General features: G+C 38.4%; 1 protein-coding gene across 4 annotated transcripts in view; it reads left to right on the top strand.

Moving 5' to 3' along the window:
* Window positions 1-16,120, top strand: part of HECW2 (HECT, C2 and WW domain containing E3 ubiquitin protein ligase 2) — a 163,963-nt gene extending 147,843 nt beyond the window's left edge. For all 4 annotated transcript variants that reach the window (XM_062003046.1, XM_062003047.1, XM_062003049.1 and 1 more), the window contains 7 exons: window positions 1,224-1,322; window positions 3,020-3,149; window positions 3,709-3,855; window positions 4,513-4,627; window positions 5,368-5,453; window positions 6,196-6,308; window positions 13,499-16,120. In XM_062003046.1, coding sequence (XP_061859030.1) covers window positions 1,224-1,322; window positions 3,020-3,149; window positions 3,709-3,855; window positions 4,513-4,627; window positions 5,368-5,453; window positions 6,196-6,308; window positions 13,499-13,610 — 802 coding nt within the window. In that variant the 3' untranslated portion in view covers window positions 13,611-16,120. The remainder of the gene's footprint in view (window positions 1-1,223; window positions 1,323-3,019; window positions 3,150-3,708; window positions 3,856-4,512; window positions 4,628-5,367; window positions 5,454-6,195; window positions 6,309-13,498) is intronic.
* The last annotated feature ends 8,181 nt before the right edge of the window (window positions 16,121-24,301 follow it).

The raw sequence follows: 24,301 nt of genomic DNA, 5'->3' as shown, positions 1-24,301 counted from the left end.
TGGTTGGCTGCATCCAGTTCAGCTAATTGAAGCAACCTACCTATTGAAGTCCAGTACTGCGGCAATAAATGGTATAAGCAGTCTGGCAAAAAGGGGAGGAAACCCACTTCTGTGCTATGCAGCTTCTCCCAGCATTTTGTATTCATCTCTGTCTTCTGCAATCCTGAACTAAGGATGTCTTGGGTGAGGGAGACCTGACCCCTTCTCTTCCTGGGATTGCTGATGCTAGTGACAACACTGGCCTTGTACTGCCTCAGAAGGAGTTCAGAATATGAACTCCTTGTGACAAGCAGCTGTGCACGAAAGGAGAAGACTTAGCATGTCATATCCTCATCTTGCAAACCCTGTGTACAGGCAGGTAGAATAAAACCATAATCTTTCAAAGAAAAATGTTGTTGAGGATGCATAAACAGAAAGTTTAAGAAACATTATTTTCTTTGAAAAAGATCACGAGATTTAAATCTGATTCTGGAGATGTGAAGAACTTTTCACAGTGGATCTTTTTTCTCATGGGAGTATTTGCAAAGACCCTGCTACTTTAAGATTGCTGCCATCCAGTCTCAAATCTGTCACTCACTCCCCCCCACCCCCCCAGCTGTCCTTACACACTTGACAAAACGGTGATAAGAAAGAAAGAGAGATGAGATAGAAGGAGACAGTTTAGATCACATTGACATAGGGCTGGAGATCACTGTGGTACATAAAAAAGCTTCCAGACACTATTTGTAAAAATATACACAGAACGCCATAGTCACCAGTCAGAAGAGGGAGCAAGGAAGCACTCTAAGCAGAAAAGACAGACAGAGAGAACTGTCAGTCTAGCAAAGGGTAGAAAAAATCTTTGGCCTCTCAGTAACATGAAATAACTTGTGTTAATCCTGTATGGGGTATGTAAAAAAAAATAGTGACTATCATTTTGGAAGACAGGCTTTTATAAACAGGCTAGTCTGGCAGGTGTTGGTTGGGTTAATATGGATTTGACATTCTGGAGAAGTTGCAATTTAGGTATCTGAGGGATTTTCCACACCCTGCAGAATTGCATTTTTTTCCTGTGCCTTACTGAGAATGCAAAAGAAACACAAGAAAAATACAAAAATACCACAAGTTACACCACATAGCTATCTGATTTAAGAACGCTGTTTTGAAATACATGCAAGTTTTGATCACAGAGCAGAGTACCAACCACAACATTTCGATGTAACAATTGTAACTCTTTCTTCCAGGTTCAGGTTTAGTGGTCGAATTCTTGGCCTTGCTCTGATACATCAGTATTTACTAGATGCCTTTTTCACACGACCCTTTTATAAAGCCCTCCTCCGAATGTGAGTAGAATTGTTCTGTCTCCTTTTTTGTTTGGTTCCTTCCTCATGGACGATACCATTTTTTGTATGGATAAATTATGATTTATTGTCAAGGAAGATGGGCTGTTATAGTTCAATAACTTCATTTCAATACAAAACTTTTCTTAAAAGTTAACTTGGTTCTGCTTATGGTTATGATCCATTTACCTAATAATACCTCATGTTTTGTTTTAGCTACTTTACCAGCTTTCCTCCACAAAATCTTACATTTTAAGTTGTACAATGAAATGCTGTGGGTTTATTCCAAATATTAATAGACTTTCTTTCATTTGTGTTGTAATGACTCACCAGATAGGATATGAATCACTTTGTAACTTAGACTGCGAGGCCCATTCTCAGAGGCAGACTGATTGTTGGCAATCTCCATTTTGGGGAGCTTTTCTTGGATGTTTTTTAGATCTCATTTTCAGAACAACTACTACTGGCTGAAACAATAAGAGCTGCATTTGTTCAGCCTGTCTGGAATTTAAGACCTAATGAACTTAAGGTGCTTCACTTTTTGTCCTCCGTTTGAAAGCTAGTTTTGAGGAGTCTGGAAAGATATTTTTTATACAAGACATTACACATTCTAGTAGGTTGGAATAATGCATCCTTTCTTATTGTCATGTATATTTTAAAAGTGCCGAAATGCTAACAGGATCATTTTATTAAGAATGAGGACTTACCTGAGATGGACGTCAATGCTAATATTGTGTGACTGACAGATTTATTAACTTGGTGGTTCTCTAAGCATCCCAATTAAAAATGAGGAACAACCACCTTTGTACACAGCTTAATTCAACTTCCCCATCTAAGCCCTGGACCTTCGCCAGTTCTCTCAGAACTGATAAGCCATCTAGACTACCTCTGTAGATGGGATATTGTGTCCAGTCCATCCGCTTTGATGTAGGGGCTGTTACTGCAGGATGAGCGTCCAACTAAAAGTACAGGGCTTTCTTCTGTGCTTAGACAGACTCGAGAAGCAGACATGGAACCCTGCAGCTGAAAAGCACCTTTGTGAATAGCGCCAGTGTTGTATTTGACATAAAAGGGTTTAAGGAGTTAAGAAGAATGGCAGAAATTGTTGCCACAGTATTAAATACTTTTAGTGAATGACATATTCAAGGCTTGGAGTAGTAACTGTTAAATACAGCAAGGGGCAGTTAGCTTACAGGTTGGATTTGGAAAAGAAGGACCGGGAAAGGGCAAATATGGCAAAAGACAAAATGATATTTCTGTTGTAAGCAGAGTAGCTGAACAGACTTCTTTGCACAATGAAGAGATGAGAGAGGTGGCAGTGTAGTCAGATAAACAAAATGATGCTAGTTGCTTGTTATAAAAACTTCGCATTTCATTTATGATTTTATTTTTTTATCTCTCCAGTCTCTGTATTTTCATAATTCCAAAATATTTTTCACAGGAAATACGAGACAGACTCACCATAAGTTTAAAAAGCAATGTGTCTTCAAATTAATAAATTCTGGAGTTCTCTATATTAACAAAATTATCTTGTTATACAGTAACTGCTATTGCTAGGCAAATAGAGATTTGAAGTACTGTCTTCTTTACTGATTTTTGTGTTCGCTCCCATGTTCAGTGTTTTTCGGGACTGAGTGATATGAATTAAGTTACTGAGCACATGCTACTGCCATCATCTGTATTTTTCTTGTTTACATTAGACTCTGTGACCTGAGTGACCTGGAATATCTCGATGAGGAGTTTCACCAGAGTTTGCAGTGGATGAAAGACAATGATATACATGATATCCTAGATCTCACATTTACTGTAAATGAAGAAGTTTTTGGGCAGGTGTGTAAGAGTCTTAATTTCCTTTGTGTATTCTACCGGTAAGCATTTATTTGCATGTAGGAATGATTGTCATTCCAAACATTTAATTTGTTTTTATAAAACTTTGATTGATTAAAACAATTTTGAAATATAAGTAGGAATTATTATTTGTAAGTGGTCAAATGTGTCTTTCAAGTTTAGCAAAATTTTGGATTACCTCTGCTGGAGGTAGTTTAATTGCAGCAGATTTAGCATTCAAAGGTACTTCAACAACTTTGTTACGGCATTACTTAGAATAATTCACTACCTTAGTTGCTGTAAAGACTGTTTTTTCTTCTCAGCTTATTCATCATGCTAAATATGAAGATTTTTCTGACTAGATAGGACTTTAAGTACAATTTTGTTAAAAAAAATAAAATAAATTTTTGTTGTATGTTCTCTTATTTAACATATTCCAGTGTGCTAAAATCAATCTTGGATCAGTCTTGAGGAATTACTTGAATTTAAAAGATTAAATTATTACAGTTCTTTCTTTTGTCTTTATAATACCGTGTTATCACTTGGTCATTTTTTTCCTAAGATCACAGAACGGGAACTAAAGCCAGGAGGTGCCAATATCCCAGTCACTGAAAAGAACAAGAAGGAATATATAGAAAGAATGGTGAAATGGAGAATTGAGAGGGGAGTTGTACAACAAACAGAAAGTCTAGTTCGTGGTTTCTATGAGGTAAAAAACTCCAAAATGAAATTATTTTCTTCCTTTATCTTCCAAAAATATTTGTCTCCTCATATACATTTCCCACATACAGAGTCCCAAAAAGAAGATATGTATGTAATCAGAAGTGCCTTACAGATATTGGAGTGGGTAGCAATGAGGGTGTTGTGTGAATGTTAAAAATGTTTTTGTTGTTCGCTGACTTAAACACTGTGGTTATATATCACCTTCAAATGGGAAAATGCTATTGATCACTATTTGTACAACTAGCAGCGAATGCTTGCTAAAGTGACCCTTCATTAGGCCTTTGAGGTTTTTTGGTGCATGCTGTGTACTCAGTGTAACACAGTAGACTGAATATATTGCAAGGTATTTCTTTCTAACCTGTTTTAACGTGGACAATGAAATGGAATGCATTGAACTTAATTTGTCCTGAAGTAATTCAATATTATGTCCAATCACTATGATCCTCTAATGAAACAGAATGGAACTGCAGTGTGAGAAAAAGAAGTTAATTTATTTGCCTTCAAAAAGAAAAACACCTTAATTCTTTCCATTTGTGAGAGAAATGTTACCTGATAAATGTCTTAGTAGCAGACAAGCCTTTTCTAGGGGCGCAAAAATCTGTAAATGAAGAAGTGTTGTTATTTGTTTTGTTTCCTTTCATAGGTAGTTGATGCAAGACTCGTGTCTGTATTTGATGCCAGAGAACTGGAACTGGTTATAGCTGGAACAGCAGAAATTGATTTGAGTGACTGGAGAAATAATACAGAGTATAGAGGAGGTAACTTTAGTTTTTAAAATTGTTCACTGACAATGTTGGAGGGGGGAGCTGGAATTACCCAGTTTCTAAGACACCAAAGAACTATCTCATGAGATATGTCTTTAGTATCTTGCAAAATTCTGTGGCTAAGCTTGCATTAGAAGGTCACTCGTCCATTTTAGTTTGCTTCACTGCTTCCCTATGCAGCTCTTCCCTTCCTGTTCTTGTCTGAACAGTGTAAGAAAGCAGTCTTCTCCACCGAAAGTGGACACGTGCACACAAGCAGACTACCATCCAAACACTGGAGACAAATTGAAATGGTAACCATTAGTCTTTTCCACTCTCAAAGATGACAGAAAATTAGCAGTAATCCTAGTGACTGAAGACTGGCTGCTGACATAATTTGAGAACAACGGAAAATTTGGGATCTAATTTAAGAGATGGTTGCAGCATCATTTGTACCTTTAGATATATAAAAACCACAGCATTGGGTTATTTCAAGAATTAGCATTCCCATTAGTGATTGATTAATGGAAGAAATGCTTGCCAAGGGCATTTCACTCCTTTTTGTCATAGTAAATCTGAGCCTTGAAGATTTTATAAGCATTTTAGGACTATTCCTCTCTCACTTCTTGTCTCTTGCTGCAATTGGATAAGAAATATGACATTATTGTTACTAGGGCCCAACTTGGAAAAAACTTACTATTCTCTAAACCACTTGTGTAGCACCTCAAGGTATGAAGGTTGTTTTGTTTTAACAGGTTACCATGACAATCACATTGTAATCCGGTGGTTCTGGGCTGCTGTGGAAAGGTTCAACAATGAACAACGACTAAGACTTCTACAGGTAAGAAATCAGCTGATCTGTGTAAAAGTCGTATGCATCATAAAAATTAGATGTTAAACCAGTCTCATATAGGTTTCTGGAGGTATTTAAAAGGTGCATAGATGTGCTTATGTGCATGGTTTAGTGGTGGACTTGGCAGTGTTATGTTTACAGTTGGACTTGGTAATCTCAGACTTTTCTAACCTAAATGATTCTGTGATTCTCCAACACCCAAAAATGATGGTGATGCTGGCTAGTGGGAGTAACCTGACAATCCTCAGAGACCAACTATAATAATTTAAAGTGACTGAAGCTCACAGCTATTTTTATAGGTTTCTAAGTTAATAAATACATTTAAGATAAACTGTCTGACATAAATAATCCTCTATTATTGTTTGACTAAAAGTGCATTAAGACTAATAGAGATAGAAAATGAACACTTAGTAATTTATTATATCATTACGTAGAAATTTCAACAATATCTCATAGAATCATAGAGTCACAGAATGGTAGGAGTTGGACTAGGTCACCTGTAAAGGTCCCTTCCAACACCTACAATTCTGTGATTCTATGGTCAGGAAATGTCTATTTTCCCTTGTTCTCCATTTGAAGTAGCATTTATCACTTTTGCCTCACAAATTTCCTTACTTTGCAAATGCTTTTACATAAGAATTTGGAGTTCAGTGGAACACCGATATAAATAAATTTCTAACCTGCACTGTCTGTGTATCCAGTATCTGTGATGTTTTGTTTGTGTTGGCAGTTTGTTACAGGAACATCCAGTATACCTTATGAAGGATTTGCCTCTCTGCGGGGGAGCAACGGTCCAAGAAGGTTCTGTGTAGAGAAGTGGGGGAAGATCACCGCTCTTCCAAGGTACTGCTATATGTGTATTAATGCTAGAGATCCTTTAGAATATCAGTTACTAGGATAACAGATAAGCTCTTTGAGAAACATAAACAAGTTTTAACTGATTATGCAGGTATACAATGCTTTACATTAAAATTTCTTTCCTTGTTTTTCCAGTGTCTGATCCATACATTTTTCTTTGAATTCAGTTTTGTTCTTGAAAGATGGACAAGGCAGTGTAACTGTGGCTGACATCCATATTGTCATGCTTTTTTCATGGAAAAGTATATTAGAATGATAACTGCTTTCAAATCAGATTTTACTACATTTCATTAAATGTGCAGCATGCAGTTCATTACATAGGAGAAAAAAAATATGACTTAAATAGCACTTGTGACTGAGTGACAGCTAGTATCAGAAGTTTTGCATTAGACATAAGCAGCCTTTACAGTATACTTTACTGAAGCAATTTTTATATTCTTTCTGATGTTAAAAGTGCTAACAGACATGGAAGAGGCAAGTTATGAACTGCAGAAGAGGTATGTGTTTAGGAGGGGGTTATTTGGCTTAAGAGGCAGCACAGGGACAAAAGAAGGTGAAGATTTCAAAGTGAACAAGTGGAGTCAATTGAAATATGTGAAGAAGGTAAAGGAACAATGTCAGAGTCAAAGACCTGAAAGCAGGACTTGAGTTGTACAAGCCACTGCAGACAAGACAAGGGACAGTATTTAAATCGGCAAGTTTGGAGGAATAGGATGAGAAGATTAAAGAAAAATAAAGTTGCTTTTTCTAAATTTTCCATTTTGTAAAGTCAGGAGAAATGGTTATTTTCAAACGTCCATGGTAACAATACTAGGACTAGATTAATAACATGAGTGATGCAAGAAAGATCTTCTAGTATGGATGCATCATTGTCAAAAAAAGACGAGTTCTATTCTTTTATCGTGATCAGGCTGATATGTTTCTGGAAGATTTCCTTTCATCCAGTTCTATAAGTCTGGGTTAACTGTGTTTAGATAGATATTACTATGTGGAGTGTGGGTGAACTACGTGATTAAGTAATCAGATCTCAGTTTTAGTATGCTTTTTACAGCCTGTGATGGTAGCATTGCACTTAGCCAATCCATGGAGGAAATCCAACCCTAATTCTAGCCCATTCCTTGTAAACGCAATTCCTCAAGAATAAACTGCATTCAAGTCACTTTTTAGACATGAAGAGGCTGTCAGATGCACACACAGTTTCTCTGACCAATGTCAAGCGTAAAGTCAGAGGCAGTGTCTCTTGGATTGGCACCTGCTTGCTGGCTGCTGTTTCAACCGTACTGAGAAAATCAAAGATGCAGAAGAGGCACTGGAAAATGCTCAGGCAAAGCAATTGGCCTTTAAACCAAGCCATATTTCCAGTTTACAGTACAGATGAGAGCCAGGCAACTGAGGATAAAAAATAAGCAAATTCTGGAGATTGCTGTTTCAAAATCAATACTCTTAACAACTTTTCGGGGGCTGGTAATTACGCCTTGTAGCTCAGTAAGTGTAATTTGTTTGAGATTGACCTACGGACTAGTTTGATTCTATGTAAAAGGAAAAGTTTTGATTGCTTTAAAATTATTTCTGACTTCAAAATACAAGATTTTCTTGTGAGTTTAAGTAAAAAAGAGATTGTGGGAGGTTTTGCCTATATTCTCTAATACTGAAATTCCTGGTGCTAACAGGCTCCAGATGAAGCCTCACCAGGGCAGAGTAGAAAGGGAGAAGAACCTCCCTTGACCTGCTGGCCACACTCTTCTTGATGCATCCGAGGATACCATTGACCGCCTTGGCCACGAGGGCACATTGCTGGCTCATGGTTAGTTTACAATCAATCAGGACTCCCAAGTCTCTCTGCAGAGCTGCTCTTCAGCAGTTCAACCCCCAGCCTGTACTGGTGCATGGGGTTGTTCCTTCCCAGGTGCAGGACTCTGCACTTGTCCTTGTTGAACCTCATGAGGTTCCTCTCTGCCCAACTCTCAAGCCAGTCAAGATCCTGCTAAATGGCAGCACAGCCTTCTGGGGAATCAGCCAGTGCTCCCAGTTTGGTGTCATCAGCCAACTTGCTGAGGGTACGCTCTGTCCCCTCATCTGGGTCACTGATGAAGATGTTGAACAAGACTGGCCCTAGAACCGATCCCTGTGGAACTCCACTGGCCACAGGCCTCCAACTCGATTCTGTGCCATTGATCACCACCCTCTGGGTTCTGTCATTCTGCCAGCTCTCAATCCACCTCACTGTCCACTCATCCAAGCCACACTGCTTGAGCTTTCTGATGAGGATGTTGTGGGAGACAGTGTCAAAAGCCTTGCTGAAGTCAAGACATCTGCTTCTCTCTCCTCATCTAGCCGGTTATGCCCTCATAGAAGGCTATCAGGTTGGTCAAATACAATTTCCCCTTGGTGAATCCGTGTTGACTCCCCCTGATAACCATCTTTTCCTTCATATGTTTAGTGATAACATTCAGGATGAGTTGTTCCATCACCTTTCCAGGGATGGAGGTGAGGCTGACTGGACTGTAGTTTCCTGGGTCATCCTTCTTGCCCTTTTTGAAGACTGGAGTGACATTGGCCTTTCTCCAGTCCTCAGGCACTTTACCTGTCCTCCATGAGTGTTTGAAAATGATGGAGAGAGGCTTAGCAATGACATGAGCCAGCTCCCTCAGCACTCTAGGATGCATCCCATCAGGACCCATTGAGTGTTAAGCTTGGCCAGCAAGTCTTTAACCTCTTCCTCTTCCACCCAGGGCAAGTCCTCTGCTGTCCTGGTAATCCTACTATCCTTGCTGGACTGGGCTTCCCGGGGGCCGGCCTTAGCCCTAAAGACTGAAGCAAAGAAGGCATTCAGTAGTTGAGCCTTCTCTGCATCTTCTGTCACCAGGGCACACTCTGTGTTTAGCAGCGGGCCCACATTCCCCCTTGTCTTCCTTCTGCTGCTGATGTACTTGATAAATGCCTCATTACTGTCCTTAACTTCTCTAGCTAGATTTAATTCTAGAAGGGCTCTAGCCTTCCTAGTTGCACCCCTGCATGTCCTAGCAATGTTCCTGTTGTGCCCTTGAAGTTACATTTATTGATCCTCTTGATCAGAAAACATTTGATTTTTGTGTGTGGATAGTTTAAGAAACAAGTGTGAGAATTAAAATAAAACAATAACCCACTTGTTTTGTTGAAATAAAAACAATTGTGTCTGACAAACATCTACAGTTGTCATGAGCTGGCAATTCCTGGCATTTGTATGTGAGGAACCTTGATCTCATAAAAAATAAATAATCTTCCATGTTTATTCTTAAATGGGCTAATCCCTAAGCAGAAAGCCGTATTTGCATTTTTATGTATCGGATTCCTGCATGCAAGTGTAGCTTCAGTCTGTGTCCTATCAGCTTCAAAGGTTTACTGTGCAAACATCAAGTAGGACTGGCTTTAAGGTTAGACAAGATTAACAATGACCCCAAGTAGCAAACTTTCAAGAGATTTCCAGACCAGCCCTACATGTATAAATGTAGTGCTGGATCTGCTGAGAATGAATACCCTAGGACTCCGGTGACTCCTACTGATTCTGAGACAGCTAAAGCATTTATGTTACGGCACCATTGCTTACTTGTAGCAGTGTTATACTTTGAAAATTGCCCTTTTGATTTCATTAGGAGCGCTTGTGAAATTTGATAATGTATGGTGTGAGGGTGGCAAAAAAAAGGACTCAACAAGTCAATGGACTCATGAGGCCTCATCTAGAATATTGTGTCCAGTTCTGGGCAGTTCAGTTCAAGAAGGACAGGGAGCTGCTGGAGAGAGTTCAGTGCAGGGCCATGAAGATGATGGAGTGAAGCGTCTCCCTTCTGATGAAAGGCTGAGGGAGCTGGGGCTCTTTAGCTTGAAGAAGACAAGACTGAGGGGTGACCTCATTAATGTTTACGAATATGTAAAGGGTGGGTGTCAGGAAGATAGAGCCAGGCTCTTCTCAGTGATGTGCAATGATAGGACAAGGGACGACGGGTACAAGCTAGAGCATAAGAGGTTCCAAAGAAACATAAGGAAAAACGCCTTCACTGTGAGGGTGACACAGCACTGGAATAGGCTGCCCAGATGGGTTGTTGAGTCTCCTTCTCTGGAGATATTCAAAACCCACCTGGACGAGTTCCTGTGTGACCTACTCTAGGTGTCCCTGCTCTGGCAGTGGGATTGGACTAGATAATCTTTTGAGGTCCCTTCCAGCCCTTAAGATTCTGTGATTTTGTGTGACTCTGTTTCTTCCTGCTTCTACGAAAACTACTGCACTGTTGAAAACAAACAAAAAAAACCCATCCCCATTTCTCCTTCCTGATTTTGAGACATGGGAAGCAACTAATATAGTTATTTAGGTATGTGATTGCAGGCTAAGCAGTCATGAATATAAACACAAAAGTATTCACTAGACATTCACCTAGTTCTCACTTTCCTGACTGCTGTGTAATCAGTTCTGCTGAATCAAAATAGTGAGATTTCTGTGAGGTGCATGTCAGGATGCCAAGCTTGTATTGCTGTCTTTTATACAAATATGTCAGTAGCATGTAAAAGGCCCTGAAAAGATTGATTATTACAGATTTAGCCTAACTATTGTTATTCCCGATGCCAGTTCTATTTCTTTTGCACTGTGATGTAGATTACACTAAATTAACAGAGGGGCTGTTACTACCACAATTCACATAGATGCTGAGAAATTGGCTGCAGATTCATTGCTGTACATTATAGATACATGCATGTGTTGATTCACATGCAAATAGTATTTCTCTCTGATAGACGGATTTTAACCCTGAGTCACTCTATTGTACTACTTTAATCAAAATGAAGAGGAGATGAATTGGGCTTTAGGAACCAAGATGGTTTTTTATGTTGTCATAAAACAAGTGTAGAGGAAGATTAGCGCCTCTGTAGAGGAAGTTAGCGCCTCTGTGGTTTGAAATGTTGGAATGGGAAAATATTGTCCAGAGGGAAAAAAACCCTTTCTCCTTGTAGACTTTCGAAGTTGCCTGTTAGGGTGAGAAAAGCTTGCATTCCCTCAGAAGACAAGGGTCTTAAGGTTTTGTCTTTTTTTAATGACTTGGTTTCCGAAGTAAGTGATTGCATTTCCAAAATTGTCCTCAAAATTAAGATAAAAGTCAGTTCTCTTAGTAAATGTAAACAACGTGCTGGCTTGCTATTAAACCAGTTTGTTATGAATCCCTTGCTAATTACATCCTATGTCTTTTATAATTTGTGGGTTTACAGCCCACACAGCATGATCCATAGCGGTAATGAGTGGCTGTCAGCCCCATGGAGCAGAAGCATGTGGTTAGACTGTTTATTGTCTAAGACCTTTCCACACTATACACTGAACTCAAGGGATCAGTGCCCATTTCCTGCTGGGTCTAAATCAGTCTCTTTCTTGAAAAAGGAAATATTTTCTAAGTACTCTGTGGGAAATGCAATAATCAATATCACAGATGCTACTTTGTAAGGTTTTTGGAAAGGCAAGCAAGTAGTACAAAGAAAGCTTCCCTCCAGGAGCCTTAGAGGGATGATGGCCAAGTGAAGAAATTTTACCAGGATCCTGAAATACAGGGTGAGGAAACTCCCTGTCTGCTATATAGCAAGTACTAGCAGTATACTTCTCCGCATACTGTATTTGGGGAGGGTGTAAAATCCAGTACTTTTAAAAGTGATTCCATATTTGATGTTGTGACAGTGTTTATAATAATAGTGTGACCTTCTGTACTGTGTATACATTTCAGCCTGATATTTTTGATGCTATAAGGCTATAACTGAGTGTTTCAGCTTGAGTGAGGGTTTGTAATGGACTCTTATGTTTTTAACATACAAGATCAACCCACTTTACTTCCTTGGAGTCAGAAGCTGGAAGCCACTTAAAACAGCAATTAATGAATTTGCTCCCATGGAAGGCAGCATTTTCTGATGTAGAGAAAGCTCAGTACAGCTCTGTTGTAGACAGATTTCTAGGAGTGGTTAGGTTAAAGAAGGAGTTGCATTTGCTGTGAGGAGGAAACTTGTTGAGTCCTTCCATTGGCATTACGTTAACGTGTTTACACTTAATGTGGATTATACTGATGAAGGGCAGGTCACTGCAGGAAAAGTTTGGTTTTCCACTGGACTGTAGTTAAATAACTCTGTGATGTGCTTTATTGCAAAAGAATAAAGTATATGTAAACAGAACTGTCAAAATACAGACAGGTTTTCATCCTCTAAAAATTAGAAGGGAAAGGATGCCTTGTCTAGCTTCTGTTCACATCATTCCTTCCTCAATAACCCATTGCATTGTTATGTTATCTGTTTCACTAGAGCAAACTCATCTACTATTGTGTTTTAGAAAGTATTATTCTTAGCCTGCCCTGAAGTCACACAATGATAGCCATATATTCTAAGAGGAAACACCATTATTATATCTATTTTCATTCCCTGGAAGAGGTTTTGAGAGTCAGTTCCAAGTGTGTCAAAAAACTGAGGTAGATGGACTTTGGAAACGAAGAAATTAACCACATGGTTGTCCTCTTAAGAAAGCAGGATGGTATGCTACAGGTACATGCATAGTTTTGTGTAATTAGAAAAAGTATTGTTCTAAAGGTCATTGGTTTGTAGGGCCACATACATACACAATGTCACTCAGCACAAACATTAACTTCCCAAGAACACGATCTACATGCCAACAAAAAGTAGAAGGAAGAGCATCTGTCTGTTCTTTACTACTGTGGGATTGTTTCCAGTGTATGAAGAGTATTTATTAATACTTCATCAAATCTAATCCTTATGAATATTCAATGTACTGAAATACCCTGTGTATGATTACAGATACAGTATTAAAGTATCATCATTCAAAAATATTGCTTCTTGGACTTTGGAACAGATGATTTAAATTGTACCATGTGTATCATTCTTTTTTCATATACATTTAATGGATAAAATTTATCCCATGCCTTTTGGGCTGCCAGCGTTTTTATAAAGACTTTCGTAAATGCTTCTTACTGGCTGATTTTAAGTAGAAAAAAGTTCATTAATCCTCACTGCCTGGTCAATTGGAAAACATAATTTGATAGAACAAAGTCTTCTGAAAGAATATGATCTGCCCATCTCTAAGCAAGCACATATCAGTCTGTGTGTTCTCTTTTGCACTTTTTAAATAATGTACGTCTTCACCTTCTCTTTTCTTTCCCCCTCAGGGCTCACACTTGCTTCAATCGTCTGGACCTTCCCCCTTATCCATCATTCTCTATGCTATATGAAAAACTGTTGACAGCAGTTGAAGAGACAAGTACTTTTGGACTTGAGTGATACACAAACCACAGTGCTCAGCTCATTGGACTTTTGTGGATCTGTCTTCTCAAGGAATGAATGAACGTTTGTATTGGACTTCCTTGAGAAAAATTTGTTTCATGGTGCAATTCAGATAATGAGGTTCTCTGAAAGAGCTTATGAAGCAATCACAAAGCATTGTGGTAGTGGCAGAATTCTCTACAGTGAAACTAGAGTGTGCCTGATGTGCAGGGAAAATCTTGCACTCCATGGTTTTTCAGGTCAGCCAAACTTCTTAAGTTTATGTTCTGAGCAAACAAGAAACATGATCCCAGTTGTGATCAACCTGGCTACTGCAAAACTGACATTTACCTAAAAGCTGGATTTCATCAAAGTTAATGAATACAAAATTCAAGTCAAAATGTGAAATCATTCAGCCCCTTACCTACACAGTAAATTCTAAAAAAATCATAAACCAGACTTTTTTTTCTTCATATTCATGAAGGTACATTACTTTATGCCATATATTACAATAGCATATCCAGTACTTTCTCTACCTAAGACTACAAATGCCTGCATGGTGTGTACCACAGAACTCACGTTCCTGGAGCAGAAGTGAATTGGAAGGAAAGTCAGCAACAAAGCATGTAACAACAATGGCTTATGTTGTGGAAATGTACTTGCCAGTGGTGTGTGTGACAAAAGATGAGCTGTTATAATGAACTTAATAACTTAATAGGACTGATTTTATGCTTTATACTGCATGGAAACTATTTTAAGAAGAAACTAGCAATTTATCACAGCATATCAGGAAAAAAACCCTAACACAGTGACTTCTGTTTATTTTTATAGGTTCATTATATTATGTTTCTTAGAGTGTAAACAGGAAACAAGCAAACTAAAAGGCTATTTCTGGTTTCGTCACTTTCCATGCTTGAACAAACATTCTGCTAGAGTTTATTCTTTAAGCACTCTCAAGGGGAAAAAAAGCCTTTTATTTTTATAAGGGTAAAAAACTCCCAAAAATATTTTGCACTGAATGTACCAAAGTTGAAGGGACATTATGATCTGACTGAGAGCAAAATGCATCACTATCAAGTATCTATAAAAAAGCTTAGGAACCAGGCTTTCTTCACGGTGCCATGCCTGTAGATATCAGGACTGTGCACATAAGTAATAATTTTATAATACTATATGTGATATTGTAATATGCATTTATTTGAAATGCATCTGGGTCATTTTTCATGCATTGGATAACTTAATGCAGTGGAGTTTAATACAGAAATTTCATATACTCCCCACAGTTTTTTATATGTACAGTACCATAAAACACTATCTCATTTGGAAACTCATGTGTAACTAAGGTGAGCAACTAGTCATAATGCTACTGGCTCATATAGTGAACACCTACAATGTGTAAACTATCCATAGTGTCTAAGCTTGCATTTTCACTGATATATAGTTTTCTTATCAAATGTTATTTGAAGGTTTTTATGGCATATCAAACACTGCATGGACACCAATTTCTTTATGCTTGATTTTGCTGAAAAACATGAGGCTTGCTCGCATCTATTTCTGGTACTTTCCTCCAGATGGTCTTGTGGAACACTTGTGCAGCTACACACCATTTCTTGTGCAACTGCTGTCATGCAGCGCATCCACTACATTTTAAAATTCCAGGAAGTTGCACTTGGACATGGGATGACAAGAACATGATTCTAGCTTTGTGCTAGCCCTCTCGATAGCACAGAAACACAGCAAGCCCTGTTCTGTGGGAAAAGTAGCTTTTGAAGTAACGCTCTCACTTTGGAGACTCTTGAAAGATCTCAGGGAGGTATCCTGCATGTTCTTGTGGGAGTGTTTTTTCCAGTGGCGGTGAAAATCTGTGGAGTTGTCATCAGCAAAGACTGCCACTCCACTCTCCATGTCAGAAGGCAAGTGCAGGTGTGGTGGTGGCTGCAAAGGAAATGTTACCTGTGCAAAGGAAAAGCCAGTTGCAAAATCAGAGTGAAAACATTATTTTATTTCAGGAATAATCAAGCTTCTGCATGACATCGGGGACTCACTTAAGTAACATTGGTTTTCTCACACTACTTCTGGCTGGTAGGAAGTAGCAAAGAAAAAGCCAACTATGTCACTCTATTTTTACACATATATTTATCAGCCTTTGGTAAGATTGCATGTCACAGGTCCTAATGAACATCTTTTTTTCAGAACATGAATGAGCGGTAGGCAAACTGACTTTTCATCAGATCACAGCATGGCTCATTTTTCATGTTATCCATTCACTGAGTAGCTAAAACTTGGGCACTCAAAGCAGGATGCAACTTTTGATTAGATGAAGTACTGCAGAATTTTGATTTTACAATACTGTGTTGTCTGTGGTCCCGGGCGGAAACTGTATCTACAAGTTTTGAACCAGAAACTCTTTGGAATGAAAAGTTTAAATATTTGGAACAAAGTGAGTTTATACTAGTCTGCCTTTTAAGTTATGCTTTTGTACAGAACAAGAACAATAAATGCATCTTGTAAATTTTTATTTAACTATATCTACTGCACATATTTGTTCTGGATTTTTGCATGCAAAAAGAATTTAAATCAGTCATGATTTGGTATTCTGTAAATATCTGACAGGGTCACCAGTGGGGCAGCTGGCAGTTAAAAAAACAGAGATAAATTCAGAAATCTAGAGTCCTTCTAACATTAAGACCAAGAGAGACTGAGGAGAAACTGTTGCTTTCTCCTTTGCTGCCAACCTCATCTGGGGGACTGTAGAAAAATGCTGTTTGAAAGTGATGAGAGGAGTTAGCTGTGCAGATGTAGCTACCTGCAGCGCCTTGACCACTTGGCTGGCTCCTTGTGATGATAAACGTGATGCTGCTTCTTTGAAGACATTAGCAGGAAGAGAGTATAGGAAAGGAAGCCTGAGCTTTCTCAAATACCCACATCTCTGGGCTACTGCTTGGAATATTATCCCATGAATTTGGGAAGCTGCACCCGTTAGTGTCCCAGCTGAAAGCCAGCTTTCACATCATGCAGATGGCTGCAATAGGCGACCACAGTGCTTTTGCTTATGACATGCTGTGGCAGGCACAAGGGTCCAGATAGAACTGTTTCTGAAAGCTCTGTATCTCCTCAGATACAGAGCTTTTCCAGACAGTGCTAAGGAGCTTTGCATTTAGGAAAGAAAAAAAGCTAGGCGGCCTGAAGTGGACAAAAGATTCCATTCAGCTACAGTGTGATAACAGCTTATACTAACTTAATCTGCAACATCTCAATCAGATGAGTTTGGCTGGGGAGGTCCTCGCAAGAGTTTAAGTGAGGTGTCTGTGTTTCCTGCGCTGCCATGAAGTGAAGACCTGCCTTCCTAGTCAAAAAGGGAGCTAGCCAGTCCTTGCAGCCTGCCTGGCCAGCAGCACAGCACCTGCAAGTGGCCTCTGTCCTCTGCACCCCAGGGCCAGGCCCACCTCTTCCCAGGGCCCAGCATCCCAACCAAGCACTTGGTTGCTCACTTGGCATTGCTGGCAGTCAGGATAACCTTGATACTCATAAATACACCTGACAACCTTGTAATCAATGAAATTACCCAAAGTGGCACCTGCTGTAGCAAGTGGTTACCCATGCAAAACCTGCAAGCCAGCAGCAGTTAGGCTTAGCTGTGTTTTCACCCACAGCACGCAGGAGAGAGCCATCTGCTACCCATAGCACCATCAGCAGCACCTTTCAGGGTAACATGGGAAAGTCACCCCTCCATTCAAAATAAGGTACAATTTAACATACAATACTGCTGAGCAGAAGCAAACCTTTTCCTCCACCTTGTCTTATTCATAAATGCCTTTTTTGCTTTTAAACATCATTGTCATTACCTTTGTAGTGAACCTACCATAAAAGGATGTTAATATGGTTTAGAGAGCATCTATAGAGAAATGTGTCTATGTACACAGGCTGCTGGGCATCACATAAACTCCATATTGAAGCAGTTAACCTCAGGTCACACAAGGCATGCTGAATGTATGTAATCCTTGGGAAAGCTGAAAATCTAGGGAGCAGCATGCTGGCAGGGCATCAGACAAAGTTTCTGGCATGAGGTTAACTGGCAGACCGTCAGACTGGTAGTTTGCTCAGTTTAAGATTATAGAAAGGCAAGAGTTTTGTGGGGTTTTATATATTTTTATTTCTTTTGAAAGTGAAAAACCCAAACAAACAAAAAAAACCTTCCTTCTGAAGCATTTGTAATGGTATCATCCGATCCAATATTAATTGCAGATGTTTACTGAATTTCTGTGGTGATAGCTGCAGAGGTTTACGGAGATACTTGCAGGCACAGTCTCTTGACTGAAGAAATTGCTATTCACAATGGAGAAGTCTGTGTCAGCTGTGTTTGAATAGCCAGTAGGTTCATTTCCCTTAGCAGAAAGCAAGTTCTTTTCAGAGAGTGAAACTCATTTGTATTAAGTCATACTAGTAGTTATTTTTCTTGCAACTTTTTTATGTGAAGGGGTAACTTGTTCTTTTTAGCATGAATAGGAATTGAGTAAAAGTTTTGTCTCCAGCCATAAGATTACAGGTTTAGCTTTAATGTTAGCTTTAAAGTATTAGTACTCAGTCATCACTGCTGTTTCCCCTTTTCATCCTTTTCTCCCTGGGCAAACAAATTGAATACCAAGCAAAATTTCAGAAGTAAGGCTTCTTAAACTGTTTGCATTTTGGCTCAATTATGCAGTACAAAACACAACTGCACAAATGGTCACCAATTGCTGGTAAAAAATACAATTCTATTAATGCAACCACTGTTGCTGCAGTGGGCCTAATGTGACTTTTGCCTAAATATTTTACAGTAAAAAAGAGTTTAGGAAGTTAAATTTGAAATTGCTTGTTTACTGGAAAAATAAATATCCATTACGTAAATAGTAGGGGAAAATGAGAACTTTATTGTGAAATTAGTAAGGCTAAAAGCTTTTTTACAATCCATTATTATCAGTATGCAAAATTACTAAGCTGACCTTATAAACACCAGTTTTTCACAGTGTGTGTTGGTTTGGCTTGCATCACTTCCAGATAGACCATGATAGTACTTCAGTTTCAGACTGACTAGTTTCAGCATGAGACTACTACTATTTAGAATGTTCATCATTTTGAAAAGTTTTTTATTAAAACATTTCTAGGATTTTCTAAAATAATTTTACTGTAAAAAATTGTATTGTTCAGGTTGAAACTTTTTTAGAGCTCTGCTTCACAGAGTTTGCTTGGAGTCATGTTATGCCATAGGTATTTTAAGGTAAGCTCATGATTAATTTGAGAGTTCTATTTAATATCAGTGATTAGTGACCTTCTGGTCACTGCTTCAGAAGGCCCCTCTTGACTGTAGGTAAAGGATGACAGTCAAGGACTCCTCTGGAATGGTTACAATCCATTGTAGCATCTCTATGTATTCAAAGTGCAATTAAAATATCTCCTGAGGGCTATGTGAAATAATGACTCCACTCACTGATTAGCCCTCTTCTAAATCAATAATAGTAATGTTGAACTTGTTTCCTTTATGTATCAAGGGCAGTCAGATTACTTTGCACAATAATAATAAAAACTTAGCTGGAGAGGTATTCTGACAGATCTGTTAAAGTTACGGTGAGGAGATGAGCTATGCTGCTTTCAATCCTTCATAACTTTAAAAAAAGTTTTCAATAATGAAAACTGTATTTTGTTTTTTCAGTTGTTTCTTTTTTAGAACTTTCAAAAACTACTCACATAGCTGCTACTAGAAAAAAAACTCATCTACTTAGAGGGCTTTTGCTAAGCACTCAGCAGGTATGTTGTTCCACTAATTTAACATAGTTTTGTGCTGACATCAATGTAATCACCTTTTAAATGTATAGACCTACAAAACTCCTTTATTCTGGGCATCCTTCCAAAGGCCATCCGGATTGCACACAATCCTACAGTCGCTCAGAGACAATTGCTGACCAGCTATCCTGACTGTAGCTATAGTATCAGAGTAAGATTATGCATTTGTTTTTTTTTTTTCATCAAGAATTAAACTAGTCTTCTTTGCAACAAAAGTGGCTGTCTTCAATCCAGAGAGTCAATAGGATCAGTTGCTCTGACATCTAGATTGTGAGTGGCATAAGAAAGACGGTCATTAAAGTTTTTTGGAAAAGAGTTGGTTAGGTGTCCAAGGATAAACTGTTTTTTTTTATTTGGGGTTTGCAAAATTAATAATGAGGCAGGGGATTTTTCTTGCCATGTTTTCTATTGCCAAAATTTCTGAGCGCCTGTGGGTTGCTTCAGGCTGTTGGCTGAAAGGGTGAGTAGCTTTTGCAGCGTGGCAGGTGAGTACCGATCCAGAAATCATGCCAGCAGGTGATTTATCACCTCAGTGATGACTATGCCTTCCACAGATGGAGGATCTGTCATACAGCCCTGGAACTGGTTTCTTCCAAAAGCTCATTCATATCTGCATTGCCTGCTAATTGCAATACAAGCAGTTCCTGACATATTCACTGACTATTCAGCATCTCTCATTTTAAATGAGAATTAGAATTTTTATAGTTGGAAATACTCATCTAACAGTATAAAGCAAGTCAATGAAAGATTTTGCTAGACATCGTATTTCATTGCTGTGCTGATTGCAGACACTGAAGCTAGGTAATTTAAAGATATACAAATAAGCAAATACAACTCTAAAGCCTCATAAATAATGCCAAGGAAGGAATGTAATTGTAGGTGCTGTAATGACAAGATATGGCAGTTCCAGACATCAGACACAGCATGCAGAATACAACTGTAGAACTCTGCTTGTGAGGACATGACTGAAAGAGTCAGAAAAAGCATGACTCTATGCACTGAATACACAAAAGGGGATACTTTTTGCTTGAAAATTTGGCTATGATAATGTACCTAGGAAAAATTACTATTAATCCTGAAGTACATTATCATTACGGCAACTGCAAGACATATTTTACCTAGTTATTAGGTTTTGAAAATCTGAAGCACACAATCAGAAAACTTATTTCTATGGAGGTTTTTTTAATTATTATTTGAACAACTCTCAAGAAGATGAAAGCTTCTAAATAAAATAAGAATGGTATCTGGAAGTCCTCTTTACTCTTACTGTTTGCACAACTAATTATGTGTTTATTACTAGCCACATGTGGCAAGAGCATCTGATAAGTTAAATCATTACTACTGATGCTGACTTTCATTTTCATTGTCATGGGCCAAATCCTTAACATTTAGATGTGTGAAAATGTAGTTTGGGTTGGTTGGAGTTTTTTTCAGATCGTTCCTGTCTGTGTTATGGTTATGTAAGAACCATGAATTTCCATAAAGAGAGGAACTGATATAATGTTTCTAAAGCTTATTTAAGGCTATTAAAATAGTCTCAATGATCTAGTTAGCTTTGGCCAAGCTCGCGCAAGTCTTGGCTCCATTTACTCTCTAATGACATTACCAAAAAAATACTGTGTAAGTGGGTAGGAAGATTTCAGGATCTGATTCTCTACTTAAAAGCTGACCTGGCTCTTTACCTAAAAGCCAAGACTATTGGATGTCAGTATAAGAGTCAAAAGAAGAACACCTTACAAGTTTTCGTCTTCAACATTGTAACCGAGGTGGTAAGAGTTTTATATAAACTATGTGCGAAATGAGAAGACAACTAATACATTGGACCATAGTGGTTCAATAGTTCCATACAGCAGGACATTTTTCTGCAATGACTGCAACACTCAGGAGACTGCTGTTTATTATCAGCATTGCAGGGAGAAAGAAGAATTATACTACTATTAAGTACATCAGTCATCTTAGGATGTTTTTTCTTTGTACTCTGGTTTTTCCTTGGAATGACAGAGCCTTGAGGGCATCCATGAGGATTGCTTTTTTGTATAAGTAACTGAATATTTTTACTTCTAAGGGCTGGTACAGTATGGAAGGGGAAAACTAGAAAAAAGGTTATGAGGGATGTGGTGTGGAATACTGGTATGCCCAAGTCAGTTGATATTCTTGCCCTTGCTAGGCTACAGTTTATTCAGCATGTTTGAAGGTGCATATAGTTTCAGAACTTTCTGTAGTGGGGATGCAGGCATCCAGAATCTAACAGGTAAATAGGTGCATCTCCCTCATTTTTGACAATTAATTGCTAGAATTTTATAACAAGTTCTTTGTTTTTAAAGAATTTCAGGCACTGAGAATACAGAGTGCGTATTTATTTCTAAGCTTTAAGTAGAACACGCAGTGTATTTTTTAATCCTTTCCATACTTTTCAGTTAAGTGTTCATAAGACTGTATATCAAATACAATACTAAGTTTTTCTATCTTTCTACAAGCCAGTTTAAGTTTCATCTGGATTTGGTGTATGTCTTTCACAGAACACTAAATGGGGAATACGCACTTCACGCATTAAGACAGTGTATGTCCTTTTCTCCATTTACATTGCATTACATTTCACTTTTTTCTTTGAGGCAGCGACAGCAGACACAAAATGTGTTGAGTGTGTTACAGGGGCATACAATGTGTTCCGTTGTGCCTGGCTTCAAGGAATGTACTATAATGTTTGACCGCTCACAGATTTACATAATTATCTACTCAGCTGAATACAGGACTGTTGTGTTGTATTTCCTGATACTGAAAAACATTTGGGAAAAAGATTTTTCTGTGTATAATTTTATTTTCATACTGATCTCTATTTTGTTTAAGACCACATTTCATCATGAAATCACTTAATTAAAATAAATGTTCATACAAAAATCCATTTTGGACATCAACTCTTTTATTGTGCCTCTGAATATACTGTAACATTCTTTGCAGCATTTTAAGTCTTTAGAGAAATCACATACATTACCTTTTCTAAGTGACTTCTGGTGGTCTGTGGACTCTGGCACGTTACAAATTGTAACTTTGGAGGTGGAGAAAGTAAGGATTCTGCAGCCATATGCAACACAACTTGAACAAGAACTATGTGTGAAACAAAAACTATGACAAATTAAACAAAGCACCACATAATACAGTCACATTGGAGAGGCCTGGGCTTCATGGAAGAGCCTCTGCTTCTGAATGGGGCATTAAAACAGTCTGGGACGTACTTTACAACAGTGGCTGTAACACAGAAAAGCACTGTATTTTATCAGGGAAATATCTTCAGGGAAAACCACATTTTTTCTGTCTTATAATAACAGTGGCTCCCACCAAAGATTTGCTTCTAATTTTGTAACTGATAATACTATTTCCAGTAAGAGATCCTGGTCTTTATTCAGCACTTAGGCAAGTGTTCTCCCCACCGAAATACAGTCCAAAGAGACCTTTGCTTGAGGATGCTTAAATGGCAAGGTGGCACTTCTGTGTGTATCATAAACTCTTTGTAGAAACTAATCTTGAAGTGATATTTCTATTAGTTTTAAACTTTTCCTAGAAAGTAATTACTTTGTTATCTTGCCGCTACCAGAAATGAAATGCAAGCAAGCCTAAATCATTGAAGGGGAGCTGCTGTGGGAAGAGGTTTTGTGACTTGACCCTTTTCAGACTCTGCTTTTTGTTATCATTCTTGATGTTAGACTCATTAAACGGCATCCAGATTGCTGATAAATGTCACCACGTATTGAGCAATTGCTCATTTTCCCTGTCAGGATAAAGTCTTGAGTTTGTATAAATCCATATGACTTTTGAACTGTAAGACACAGCCATGCTCAGGTAAGGCCTTGTTTTGCATGTGTTGTTGCATTACTTGAGCATGTACTGACCTGCAGAACGGCTATGCCACAAAGAAGCTTAACAACTTGGTGAAGTTACTCTTTTTGCCTCATGTTTTTTGAGGCCTTTTTTGGTGCTACGGAGCAGGGTCTTGCCTTGTCAATGTCTTCTCAAAGAAGTTACCACTAATGGGTTGGAGATGGTGACTCAGTCATTCTCAGCTTCCATCTACGTGGCTTGTAATGTGTGCTTTTCCCCTACTCTAGTGATGGAGTTATCTTCTGAGCAGGGTAAGCTGCTTTCTATTAGTCCAAAGTACATCAATCCCATGACAGGTGTGAGCTGATATCAGCACGTCTTGAAGGAACTGAGCTTCATTCTGCAAGGTTAGCTTCCTGTAACACTTATGGCTCTGATCAACATGAGTTGTACATCACAGCTTTGGCAACTGAAGAACTGATCAAGAAGAAATAGTTATTTTCATTAAAGTTTCTAAAGCCAGCTTTGTCATGGATAGATAATTAAGGAAAGCGAGAGAAATTGCTAAGAATGGGAATTATGAGCTAACACCATTGAAGTAATTAAAAATAGCAGTTAACGACCAAAGGTATGCATTACTAATAAGCATGGTTCACAATCCTGCACTGTTGTGACCTTCAGCCTACCATTCTCCCTTCTCCACCCTTTGTTTGTCATTCTCAGTGGTGGTGTATCTAAGTAAAATTCCAAAGTCCTCAGGGTAGAGTCCTGTCAATTATACCCTTCTGTAAGTGCCATAGATGTTTCTATGGCATTATATAAATAGACAACCACGACTACCATAACATGCATGTCACAAAGCATTTTTAGTATTTATTTAGTTTTCAAAACTCAGAAGGAGAGCAGAGCAAGTCTTGGCCTTGAAAAGGATCAGTAAAGACACACAAGCAGCTAAGGAGATAAACATAAACACTGTCATTTACTTCTTGGCATCACGTGTTATAATAACCTAAAACATCTTAATTGTAGTCATCATTTAATTCTGTGGCTCATTTGGTATGTTCACATGTATT

The sequence above is a fragment of the Colius striatus genome, chromosome 9 (genome assembly GCF_028858725.1).
Source record: "Colius striatus isolate bColStr4 chromosome 9, bColStr4.1.hap1, whole genome shotgun sequence".
NCBI lineage: Eukaryota > Metazoa > Chordata > Aves > Coliiformes > Coliidae > Colius > Colius striatus.
Note: the sequence above shows the minus strand (reverse complement) of the source record. Positions and strands in the feature narration are given on the sequence as shown.